Source organism: Helobdella robusta (genome assembly GCF_000326865.2).
Source record: "Helobdella robusta unplaced genomic scaffold HELROscaffold_41, whole genome shotgun sequence".
In the NCBI taxonomy this organism is placed as follows: Eukaryota; Metazoa; Annelida; class Clitellata; order Rhynchobdellida; family Glossiphoniidae; genus Helobdella; species Helobdella robusta.
Genome location: NW_008704941.1, coordinates 1,220,649 through 1,233,882, shown reverse-complemented (window position 1 = coordinate 1,233,882; position 13,234 = coordinate 1,220,649). Strand labels below are relative to the sequence as shown.

Below are 13,234 nucleotides of genomic sequence, written 5' to 3'. Positions count from 1 at the left end.
GAGATCTGCTTCAAAGTCGCAGTCAAATATTTTTACCAGGAGTAGGAGACGAAATTTTGTGAGGGACTCGAGTCGGAGTCGGATATTTTTCATCCGACTCCTAAGCCCTAGTGCCTCATAGATAATGTTAACGGAGAAGTTTGTGATGTTCCATATTTCATTTCACATGCTTCTGTTGGTAGTTGTACAGTAGAAAACATCATGACAGTTTTGTTCTTGTGACGCTGTGATTTTCCATGTAACTGAGCATGATCTGTAAGTTCTGTAAACTTTTGTTTCATGTCTTTAGAGTTTTTAGGAAATTATTTTTTTGAATATGGAAGAATTTTTGTGTTTTATTATTTGTAGAGTTAACTTGCTATAAAATCTAGTTTTTTATCTCCCCTATTATTTTAGGTTATATATTTCGTTGTTCGCTGTTACATGTATGCACTTGTGTGTTGTTTTCGTTTGATTGAATTTTAGCACAATGCATTTTGAAGTAAACTCGTTGTTTATGTCGTCTGTGTAAAATTTCTAATGTATTTCATGTTTCTGATGTAAGTTTTGTATCGGGCTCACTAGATGGGTGTTGTTGTTAATGTTTGTTGCTGGTTGCTAGATGTTGTTGTTAGTGTCTGTTGCTGGTTGTTGTTGCCCGCCCGCAGGTGTTTGTTTCAGGTTGCTGCTGCTGCTGATGCGATCCAGATGCTGATGAGTGGAGGCCGTGTAGAAATTGTATATTGTTTGCAGGTGATGAATGTAAATTGAAGAGAGGCAGATATTTTACCGATGACTTTTTGATGTCGTTTGTGCGTTGTTTATTTTCTCTATCCATCAGTTAAATGGTTGTACTGTATATACGTGTGTGCATGTGTGCATGTATGTGTGTGTGTGTGCATGTGTGTGTGTGTGTGTGTATCATTGTTATGTGCTTGTAAATGTAGCGTTTAATATATATAAAGTTTGATGTGTGTATAGATATATGCGTGTGTTTTATATACATCTGTGTGTGTATATATGGATGTGCATGTGTTTTTGCGCGCGCGCGTGTGTGTACATGATTTGTATACGCGAAGTTGTGTACGTGCAAAGTTGATAATAGAGGTTTTTTTTCATCTGGACAACCAGTTGCGTATGTGTAAGGCTTACAATTCAATGCAGATTTATATTTCGATGGTGTTGCCTTCTAGTCCTTCTTCGTTATCGTTGGTGTTACTTGCTACATTGTTGCTTGTGCATGGTTTTCTACGCATGTGAAAAGCGTGCAATTGTGTTTAGGATATATCTAGAGTGTGTTTGGTTTATTATCGTAGTCATCGTCGTGTTTCAACATGGAGAATAAATAGCATGGTGTGTGGCACTGCTGTATGTTTATGCAGGTGGGGTCTGTCCTGAATTATTTGCTGCAATTGTATATGTCGTGTGCTGCCAGTGTACACCATAAATTGTGCGTACGTTTTTACGTTTTGTGTCGCTCTATTGTTGTATGCCTTGTATTAATTTTATATTTTCGGAATAGCATGTACAATGTGCACGACTGTCTTTATTACATGCGTGCCTCATAGCGAGGTAGTGCCGTGTCTACAAAATTTCTTTTTTTTGCGCAATTACAAGCATTTTTCTAGATCAAACGATTCACAACGTTGATAAGTAGCAGGTCCTTCAAGGCTGGGTTCATCCAGATCTGGATTGGAAGGTCATCTTGTCAAATCCAGTCCAACGGTGGTCAATCTGTGGAATTTTCTAGAGCTTGGTGGCAGTCTCCTGAAAAATAAACACAAGCCATACAGCCAGACAAAGTGAAGTGACTCCAAACAAAAAATTAACCTATTCCATCTTTTTGTGTTTGCGTAAATAATAATAATAATAATATATTATAGTTATAGATTGCATGTGGGTAATGTTGAAAGACATCAGAATTTTATATAGTTTGAAGTAATGTAGCATGAAAATGTCTTGGAGGGTATGTTGTTGTAGTAGTAGTTGTTGTTGTTGTTAGTGGTGGTAGTGGTGATGGTGGTGGATGCAAGTGCTGCGTGCCACATGTATTCATCCGACTGAGGTGTTAATGCGCAGAAGATTATCCGCATTATCAATTTAATTAGACATTTTTTAACATCTTTCACTACTGCGTTTTTATTAGGAGCACCATTTATACCATCATCGTCATCATCATCATCATACCTCTCTATCATCGTCACCATCATCATCACACTATTGTTATCAACAGCAGAATCAATGTTACTATCTTTATCAACTGTTTGTCTTCTCAGTTAATCATCAAACACACACACACACACACACTCTCTCTCATACACTCACCAAAAACATCAATGACATCAAGAAATGCAAACAACGGAGGAAAGAACAACCTCCTCTAATAACCACCAGCCAGCAAGCAGGTGTTGCTTGTTGAATGTCTCCATGTGACACAAGAATGCAATTAGGCTAGCGGGAATGCCTTTAACATTTATTTAATTCACCCAATTAAAACAATTTATCTAATTTTTTTCATTTTTAATGTTTTTTCTGCATTTTTTTTAATCGATTGTGCAATGTTCACAACAAGTTTAATTATTTTCTGAAAGATATTCTAATCTTTTACCTTTAACAATTTCTGTCTTATATAATTTACGTTGAATAACTAATAGTTTCCCTTTTTATTTTTACCCATCATTTACATACGAACATGTCCGTTGCAAAAGAAAAAAATGTTGAATCCATCGCTATCTCGCAATTTTTAATATTTTTCTTCACATATTTGCTATTTCCATAAAATATTCAGAGACATTCAAGTGTCTATAAATAAGCTCTGGCTTCATTTTCCTTCGCCGCACATACATGATTTACCCCTTAGGGAACATTTGTTATGGTTGCTGGCTGACAGTAAAGAAGCAAGTCGAAATAATTGTGCAACCATTCGCATTTTCTGTCTAACATTCTGTTTTTGTTTAAGTTAATTTAAATAAATCATAATTTTTTTCACAGAAATCTTGATACTGTTGACAATTCTTAAGAAGTTAAATGTTTAATTGTTTAAAAAAAAATAATAAAAAACTTGAACAGTGTGTCAAATGAACTTTATTAAATTTTTCTTTATATTTTTATTAGTCTGAAACACATGACGTTTTTGTCTTTGATTTGTTGATTAAGAGCCAAGTTTTGTAGGCCAAGCCGGGCAAAAAATAAAATTAAATGAAGAAAGTGTCGAAATTTATTAGAAAATTTTTAATTCGTCAAAAAATGCTGGCTGTTGTGAGGTATAGTTACGGGTATTAGGCTCATCAGAGATGGTTATTCACTTTTATTTGTTGTCCAGAAAAATAATTTTGCTCGTTGAACATTCTTCCACTTATTTGAAGTAAATGCCATTACATGAATGTATTTGACAAAATAATTAAAAGTATTAAAAACAAACATCGATCTAGAGAAAAATAGCATCGACATACAGAAAGTAATAATTATTTAACTTATTTGGCACTCTATAAAATTTTTTAGAGGTACCATTTAAATTTATGTTAACATGAAGGTAGATGCAGCAAATTGTATGCCTAACTGTAGTGTCCTAAGAACCTGGGTAGAAGTTGAACTAGGTCTTCCTATAGAATTCATATCATTTGTCTCATCTACAAAAATATACAATACATACACATCTAGCGTTACACGGCAACTAACGAACGCCATACAAACATTCGAATGTTGGTGCATACAAACAAGGCTCTTTCTCTACACATGTATGTCTTTGGATGTATATTGTATATGTGTTGTAGGTTTGCTTATATACGTGCATAGAGAAACAATAATGAATGTACATTTGAGAAGGAAGGAGCAACAACTACTGAAAGAGGGTCTCCGTCTGATGCATCGTCGTTGTTAAAACGCTTCTGTCATTGCAGTTGTCGTTTTGGTAGTTGTCGCGTGTCGTCGCCGTTGCTGTCACTGTTGTTGTTGTTGTTGACCGCTGCTCTTCGTTGCTGGCCTCATCGTCGTTGAATTGATCTGATTTCAAGTTGTTGGCTCTAGAAAAAATTAGTACCAAACTCTGTTAGTTTTTTTTTAATATTTCTCTTCGAAAATTTAATGTTCTTCATTCAACAAAAAAAATTCATTTCTCTAATATTGATTTTAAACTTTTAAAAATTCAATCTTTTTTTTATAAGGAATTTTTTAAGAGTCAATCATTTAAAGTATTTATGTCATCATTTATGTCAACATTGCTATGCAAGTAATAATTATTAGCTTAAAAATATCAATTATTAATTAAATAATTGAAATTTTTAATCAATTTTTATCATCGATAATAATAAAAACATTATTATCAACGATGTTAATCGAATTTTTATAAAACATATTAAATGAATTTTGTGACTTTAAAATTTTTGTAAAACTAAACTTCTTTATTTCGGTAACATTCTTCAATTTATGTACATTTGAAATTTTAAACCTAGTTGTACATATATTTATTTTATATTATTTACATATATATATATTTAATAACAAAAAATGGCACGCAAGTATATCTAAATACACACACACATATAAACACAACACCACACACATTTTTGTACACACACACACACAAAGATACTCACTCACACATATGTATACTTATACTATATATATATATATATATAATTTAACTTTCATCACAGCCACCAGCGTCAAGTTGTTATCTTGTCTAAGATCTGTTGCTTGTCTAAGATCTGTTGCACGTAGCATCGTCTAGTTGGTAGACATAGCGTAGAGGTGGGTTATTGTATTTTTATTGTCTACACGTCTTTCATCGTGTTTCTATAACGTTTTAACTTTACGTGTATGCGTCCCTCTGTCTGTCTGCCAGTACATCATCTCATTTTATGTTTTAGTATGTTTTATTTAAGCACAGGCTTGTAGTACATTAAAATTTTTCCATAAAAGCGCTCTTGGACGTTTTATTCATTTAATTAAATTATTGTCACTTTCATGTTTGTAGAACTCGTTAGCGGACGTGCATCAAATTATGCTGCAAGCTGCTTCCTTTTTCAAGTCATGACGCCTTTGTTAGCACACCACCCGAGTAGACGAATTCCACGCGGGCAGTTTTCAACACAACTACACAGGTAGGCATACAGCATACACACGCACGCACGCACGTGTTTGCACATCCACAAACATGCATACACACTCCCATACACTAATATATTCACATCAAAATTTCGCAAATGTTCGACCACTAAGTAGCAACATCAGACGACAATAGAGGAAAACGTTTGGCGCCTTAATTATAAATGCCTCAACTTCTGGTCACGCTGACGCTCGTCACCATGGGAACAAACTTTTTTTCTTCAAAATTGAACAAAGCTGCACGGTGGGGTGCTTTTGAAAGACACAACAACGAACAGAAAATTATTTCGTGTTTTGTGTGAGCAGGCATAAAAATTGATGAATGGTATGCAGCGTTTGTAAGGAATTATAGCAGACAGCTTTGCGCAGAGGCAGTACCATAGCCAGTGAGGTTCATCCGAGGTGTGGTTATTGCTAGTTGAAAACTAAACCCAATATCCCGCGATGACTCCGTGCAATACCAGGGTCAATCGCAATTTCTGTTCAATTGCTCAAAAATAAAAGTTAAAAATCAGCCAGTCAGCTGAAATGTTAAAGATATATGAGCATGGTAATTGAAAAATATCGTTAGCATAGTGGAAGAAGTTTTGTAAACTTCATTAAGTCTGCTTTCTCATTTCTTCCATGCATGCAAATGAGCTTGCCAACAATTTTCTTGCCAGAGAAAATTGTAAAATTTTTGCAACTAGAAAAAAAAACAAAAATTATTTTGAAGGACTGGAGAAGAAAAATGCCACAAAAACTTATGACAGCCCCATTTTGTCTTTAAGCATCCCACCTCGACATACGAACAAGCAGGTTGCTGCAAACCATCTCTATGCTGCCTGCAAAAAAGGAATAAAATGACAATAATGAAATTTATTTCCGATAAAAAAATCAAACGTATAAAAAATGTGTACGACCTACTTTTCATAGAACGAGCACACGTGCACGTGTAGAAGTAGCCACACGCCGAACGATAAAATAAATTATTTGGATTGCAGCTAGGCAATGTCCCTCGCAGCACGATAACAATAAATTCTCATTCCATTCCAATCGATATCAAAAAACATCGGCGCTAACAAAGTCTGGATTAAAAAAAAACAAACAAAAAAGTGCAAGGGAAAAAATATCGACATGGAACATCAATGCCCGCTAATTAAAACCTTCTTCCTGCAAATGTTCATTCCATCGTCACACCACACGTGCATCTGCATGCATGCGTCCTTCATTCATTAATGCATGGAAACTAGAAGATTCAATATCATCACACATACAAACAAACACACACACACATGCTTAAGAATCTTATCAGATCAAACTTATTACAGCGAAAAAAATTTATCGCAGCCAATTCTTCACAAATGCACAAAACAAAATTTATTCGTTTCATGCATACATTCTGACGCCAGTCTCTATACACAAAGACACAAGAATCTAAACACATTTTGCGCGCGCGCACACATACACACACACATACATACCCACATACTCTCACACACATACACACACACACATACGCCACACACATACACATTCAATCACGTAATGGCATCACATCACACAATTAAAGTGCATTCATTTTTCAATGTTTTAATTTTTTTCTTCGTGTGTTGAAAATTAAATTGCTAAAAATGCACTCAAAACATGCTTTAAAAATTTTTTTTGCTAAGAAAATGAAAACTATTTCATGTTTCTATTCTCTAAAATACATCATCAAATGCTTTATTTTTATATTTTGCTTCAACGTGTTATAATGAACCAAACGAATTTGAACTATAACATCCCAAACAAACGAAAAAACATTAATTAAGCGTACCCAAAATTTAAATTATTAAAGTTTTTATTTAAACCATGCACCTCCGGAAAAATTTAAATTGTCAGAAAAACAAATTCAGTTTTGTAAAAAACATTAAATTGTTTAATTTGGCGTTAGAAATAAAATGAAATGAGGTAATAAAAGTTTTGTTCACTGCATCGAACTAACAAAATTAAACCAAACTGTCAAGTCGGAAAAGTTTCACAAGTTGAAATGCATTTGTTGAGTTGCGGACACTATCTGTTCTCGAGAAAATTTTTCTCTCGTTTTAAGTTTCAAAAGTTTGAATTTTTTTTTTTATTATGACATTATAATATAAAGATTCGATTGTATCTTCAGACGTATTAACGTGAAAATTTTGAAAACTATATAACAAGAGAAGTATCAATAGTTTTAAAAGATTTTACACGAATATGAATTATCAAAATTTTTAAAAATGTGAAAAATTTACTTGTCATTGAGCTAACAGGCATGCACGTAAACATACTCTGACATGAAAATACTCACACACACACACACACACACACACATCACATGCACACGTACATTTCTACAAATAAACACAAAAACTGGCAACAAATCAAGAAATGCTGCCAAGAAAAACAGCAGAATTGAAAAAAAATATCAGAGAAATAAGAACTCGCCTTCCGAGAACGTGACTTCTGACCTTTCAAACAGTAAATAACTCGCAAAAATGAAGGGGTCGTTTTAAAAGACTATGAAATAATGTATGCAAGTCTGCTACACTTATGTAAAAAAGACACTTTATTTCTCCGAAGTTTGATCGTGATCATAGATACAATTATAGCGTCGCATTATCGTGTTAATAATTTTTTAAAAATTAAATAAAATAATCAAAAGTCAAAGTTATTGGAACATTTAATGATGATTAAAATCTTCAGCGATAACATTGAAACTGTTGCCAGACCTTTGCCAGACCGTTGCCAGACCGTTGCCAGACCGTTGCCAGACTGTTGCCAGTTCGGGCGATATTTTTAGTTGATTGTTTTTGCATCATCATTTCATGTCCAAGCATTCCAGCACATGTCTTTGTTTACTTTTCTGGTTTAGTCTAAATCCTAATTTATATTTTAATTCAACTTTTTTGATTCAATTTTTTGGCTTCTTTGTTACTATATCGTCAATAGTTTCACGTTTTAATAAAAAAAAATTTTTTTCATCATTCATAGGAAGAAGAATGTTTCTAAATTTTTAGGATATTTCATGTTTCTGGAGTTGTTTTGTGAACCATTAAACACGCTGAGGCCTGGTGGGAGCAACCCTGTCTGCCTACCTGCCTAATTTATCAATTATATTTTCAATCTACTAATTAAACGCTCATTTCAACGCTGAGTAATTGCCATGAAAATTATTTTTCATCTAAATGTATTTAATTATTATAAGCTGTACGTTCTTCTATCAGTTTCTACGGAATATCAATGTATTATCATCATATAACATGGAAATATTGAAAATTTACAGATCTGTTAATATTAATTCTACGTGGAATGTTTTTAAAATTCTTTTCAACGATACACGGCGTAGAATTAGGAATGTACTTTTTTTTTTTACAGTGACGATGGCATGGCAATGACATAATTACACGGGCAGCCTTATATTGATGAAGAAAATAAAATTGATAGAATTATTTTCGATGTTGATGGAAAATGATGATAAAAATTATGGTGATAACAACCATGAAGATGATGATAATAAAAGAGATTACGATTCCGTCTATTATGGTAATGATGATATAATGATTATGTTAGGGCTACAAAATGATGATTATGATATATAAATATATATACCATCTATGATATATGTATCTATATTTGATGAGGATGATGATTGAATTGATGTTATATGATGATGATGTGATGTATATATTGATGATGATGGTGATGACGACAACGACGATGACGACAAACAACCAAGATTACTACAGCCTAAGATCGTACTAGGATCGATTTAATCTTGGTCTTATTTATAATCTTTTGTCCTGGCTAAATGCCGGAAGTAGCTGTAAAGAAGGAAGATTTGGACATGAAAGCTTTTATTATCATTATAATTTTTTATTTTTGTTAAAAATTTTATGTGTTTGTTGTTATAAATAACTTTGGTGACATGGTTTTTCTGCAATGCAACTACTGCTATCATTACTTCTACTATTACAACTACATCTACTACTACTACTATTACTACTACTACTATTACTACTACTACAGATGCTGCTGCTACTACTACTACTGTAATTACTACTACTACTGCTGTTACTGCTACTTCTAAAGCTATTACTTTTATGTGTTTGTTATTATAAATAATATTGGTAAAACGATTTTTCAGCATTGCAATCACTGCAAATATTACATCTTCTACTATAACTACTAATACCACTACTACTGATACTACTAATACTAAGGCTGCTACAAAACATTTACTACAGCAACAAAATACAGGATTGCTGGAATAATAAACGATCGTTGTTGCAGTCGAACAAGGTCACAGTAAGATGCTAGTTGAGACAGAAAGACTAGCGTACGAGCAAACATCGTTAATCTGTAATAACATTGGATGTTTATCAGTTGTAATGTTGCAGTAGGGATGATGTTGTTAATATCGGGTTCTTCGGTTGTGGCCTTTCTTGGGTTCTACATGCATCTATATAATATTTTTATTTCATGTTGTCGTTATTGCGTCTTAATTTTGTTAACTTTCAAAATAAGCCCGCAACAGTCGGTGATCTCTGCGATTGAATCCTCTTTCTGCAACATCAGTGCCAGGCACCTTAACCATTACGCCATGTTTGTTGCTGGGCTTTGACGGGCTTGTTGGCATTGTTTTATAGTTTAGCGTGTGCTCGCTGTTGATTAATGCTGAGTCTGGTTGGGTGTCAATGGAATGCAATCCATCATATTTTGGCATTGCTTAATGGAAAGAGTATTTCTTGACTGTTCCAATCATATTTTTGGTTTTGTTGTTGTTGGTTTTTGTTGTTTTATTGAAATGTTGATGTTTGGAAGTGGATAAATTATTATTATTGTTGAGATCTTAAAGCTAATTGTGGTTTGAAAATTGATTTTGCGAAATTAATCTGCCTAATTAAGTTCTTGTTGTTATTGTTGTTGTTGCTGCTGTTGTTGTTGTTGTTGCTGTTGTTGTTGTTCATCTAATGTTGTTGAACTAAACCTTACCTTTTCTTCTATAGTAACGGTGTTGTTGACTTTTCACGCGATTAATTCGTAAAATGTTATTTTTTGGATATGATATTTTCATGAAATTTATAACTAGTGATATGGGCCACATATCTATTTCCACCAACATATCACTTGGCCAACCTTTCATTCATCATTATCGATCACATTAACATTGATCAGCTTGAATTATTTATCCTGATTTATAAATTATATATAGTAATTTATATAATATAATTTTATATAATATAATTTATAATTAATATAAAATAATTTATATAGAGTAGTTTTTTTATAATAAAATTTAAATAATATTATACATAATTTAGAAACATCACAACAACTATTTCATATTTGGTTTGATGATTTCCAGTTGTCATCTCATCTATCTTATTACTGACCGATCTATCGCAGCTTTATGAACACCATTTTCAATTTTTAGAGCTTTTATCTCGATGCTCACTGTTCTCTTTCATTTCTTTCAGAAGTTAATCCGGACTAATTTTGAATGGATACGTCATTCACAACATCATCATCCTTCTTATCATCATTATTATCATCATCATTCGGTGGTATCATTTTGCTTTCTTTTCATCAATTCTGGCATATTTCTTGTTATTATCATTATCACCACTTTTACCCATGTTTTCTTATCATCATCATCAACATCTTTATCGTTTTCATCGTTATCACAGCCATTCTTTGTAGCAATGGCATCAGATTTCTCATGAGATTTAGCGCCGAATTTGTAAACTTCCGGGCAGTTTAAATTAATTTTTTATATTCAAATTTATAAAAAAAATAAAAGTTTGAGTTGATTAATTGTGTCCATTGCTTGGTCGGTCGGTCGGTTGGTTAGAATTGGTTTTTTGACTGGTTGGTCGGTCGGTTGGTCGGTTGGTTGGTTGGCTGGCTGGTTGGTTGGTTGGTTGGTTGGGTGGTTGGTTGGTTGGTTGGTTAATTGGTTGGTTGGTTGGTTGGTTGGTTTGTTGGTTGGTTGGTTGGTCGGTCGGTCGGTTGGTCGGTCGGTCGGTCGGTCGGTCGGTCGGTCGGTCGGTCGGTCGGTCGGTCGGTTGGTTGGTTGGTTGGTTGGTTGGTTGGTTGGTTGAGTCAACAATCTAGTTTGTGCTCTAGTTGTTTTTTTAATTTTGATTGGTTCATTAATTTACCAAGAAGCCTATATATTTTTCAACATTTAGTTTATTTTTTTCATTTTTCAAAAATTTGTAATCGTTAGTAATAATAATTAAAATTAGAAAATTAGATTATAAAATGTACTAGTTTTAATGCTTCGTATCACGTTTCAACATCGTCGATAACAACTTACATCATTTTAATCATCCCAACTGACCATCATCGTCTTTGTCATAATTTTCAGCCTAAAAATTTTAACTTTTCAAAGCCAAAAACATAATTGTCCTTACAATATTTTTAAATATTTTTGGCTAAAAGTTGAAAATTTTCAAGCGTTAAAATGAAGAAAATGTTGAAATCGTGAATAGCTAGCTATAAGGATTGATTGATGAGATGTAGTGACGTTGTGTTTTACGATGCAGATAACAACCAGCATCACCGCATTCATCCCATCTTTGTCATCATTTTTATCATCTTGCTAATCAATATCGCTATCTGCATCGTCATTATTTTGTATTCATCGTTGTTATCATCGTCCTTATCATGACCATCATCATCATCATCATCGTTTCTACATTACCATTACTTTCATCTTCATCACTATTCTTACTGTTATCATCATCATCATCATCATCACCACCACCTTCGTCGTCATCCTCATCATCGATACCATCGTTATCATAACCATCATCATCATTATCACCATCATTTCCGGTCATTGTAATCATGTCGGCGGTCCATTCGATCTATTTTTATTTAATAACAGCCCAGCCTTTGATTATAAAGCATGTGTGTGTGTGTATGTGTGTGGGAATTTGTGTGTGTGGGAATTTGTGTGTGTGGGAATTTGTGTGTGTGGGAATTTGTGTGTGTGGGAATCTGTGTGTGGGAGTGTGTGCGTGTGTGTGTGTGGAGGAGTGTGTATACCTTTTGTATGTTTTAATTGATTCTGCCTCTGAATTTATATTAAAGCTTTATTGGATGCAAGTGAAATCCTACGCTTGTTCTTTCAAACACGGTTTTGATTGAATGAATATTTGTTTCGTCGGGTTGTTATCCATGTATGCATGTGTTTGCATTCTGATTAAAAAGCTTGTGCATATGAGAGTATGTGTGTGTGTTGTATGTGTGTGTGTGTACATCTGTTGTGTGTGTGTGTGTGTGTGTGTATCATGTGCACGTTTTTTTCTGGATATTTAATTTTAATGAGATTTAATTTTTTATTGGCTTACGTGTTTGTCTGAGTTTTTGTTTTGATTTTTGAAACTGATGTAAAACACCAAAATTAGACATCATTGTCATGCTCGTGGTGATTGAATCACTTGTTGAATTAAATGTTTTGGGGCCCGATCAAGTGAAGAAAAGCTACATAATACAAGAGAACGCATGCAGTTATGAGCAGTTAAGTTTTGGCTGTCCATCATAAAGCTCATTAAGATTACGCTTCTGTTTTTACTGAACAGTTTTACAAGAAACAATGTTTGAAAACCGTTTTATATGAAAAAAATGTTGGTGATCGATTAGGAATTATATATGGAAATTTTTTTATGGTTGGAAAAAATAGAAGAATATTTTAAAATAATTATATAAATGATGGGTTTTCATTCAAATGAGTTGTTGGCCAACATGTTTTGTTCGTATTCATTTGAGGAGATAACGCACTTGTGAATGATAGGTTAATTCTAGTGTATTTTGGTTAATAAGTTAAGACGAGTTCATTTTAAGACGGCACTTCAGAATTCTTGCTAAAGCTAGAATCAACTTGAGAATCATACCTATCAGAAAATGTCTTAAAAGCAACTAATTATTTATGAGTATTTTATATGGAATGCAAATAATATATAGACGATAAATTTAAATCTAACGAAATTTATAACAAAAAATTTTTTAAATATTTTTTTTTTATTATTCTTTAAAAATCAGGATCTGACAGACGCAGAAACTGTAACAACATGCAAGGCAGTAAAACAAAATACAAAATTCTTCGTACTTCTTCATCATAAGATGTTTTTTAGCAAAACGAACT

The 13,234-nt window shown here is 33.3% G+C and overlaps 1 protein-coding gene across 1 annotated transcript; it reads left to right on the top strand.

The window, feature by feature from the left end:
• Nucleotides 1–5,010: 5,010 nt before the first annotated feature.
• Nucleotides 5,011–8,185, top strand: HELRODRAFT_177205 (hypothetical protein; the record flags this gene model as incomplete). Its single annotated transcript, XM_009025407.1, has 4 exons — nucleotides 5,011–5,081; nucleotides 5,748–5,883; nucleotides 7,745–7,863; nucleotides 8,074–8,185. The coding sequence occupies 4 exons, from the start codon at nucleotides 5,011–5,013 to the stop codon at nucleotides 8,183–8,185; spliced, it is 438 nt and encodes a 145-aa protein (XP_009023655.1).
• Between the last annotated feature and the right edge of the window lie 5,049 nt (nucleotides 8,186–13,234).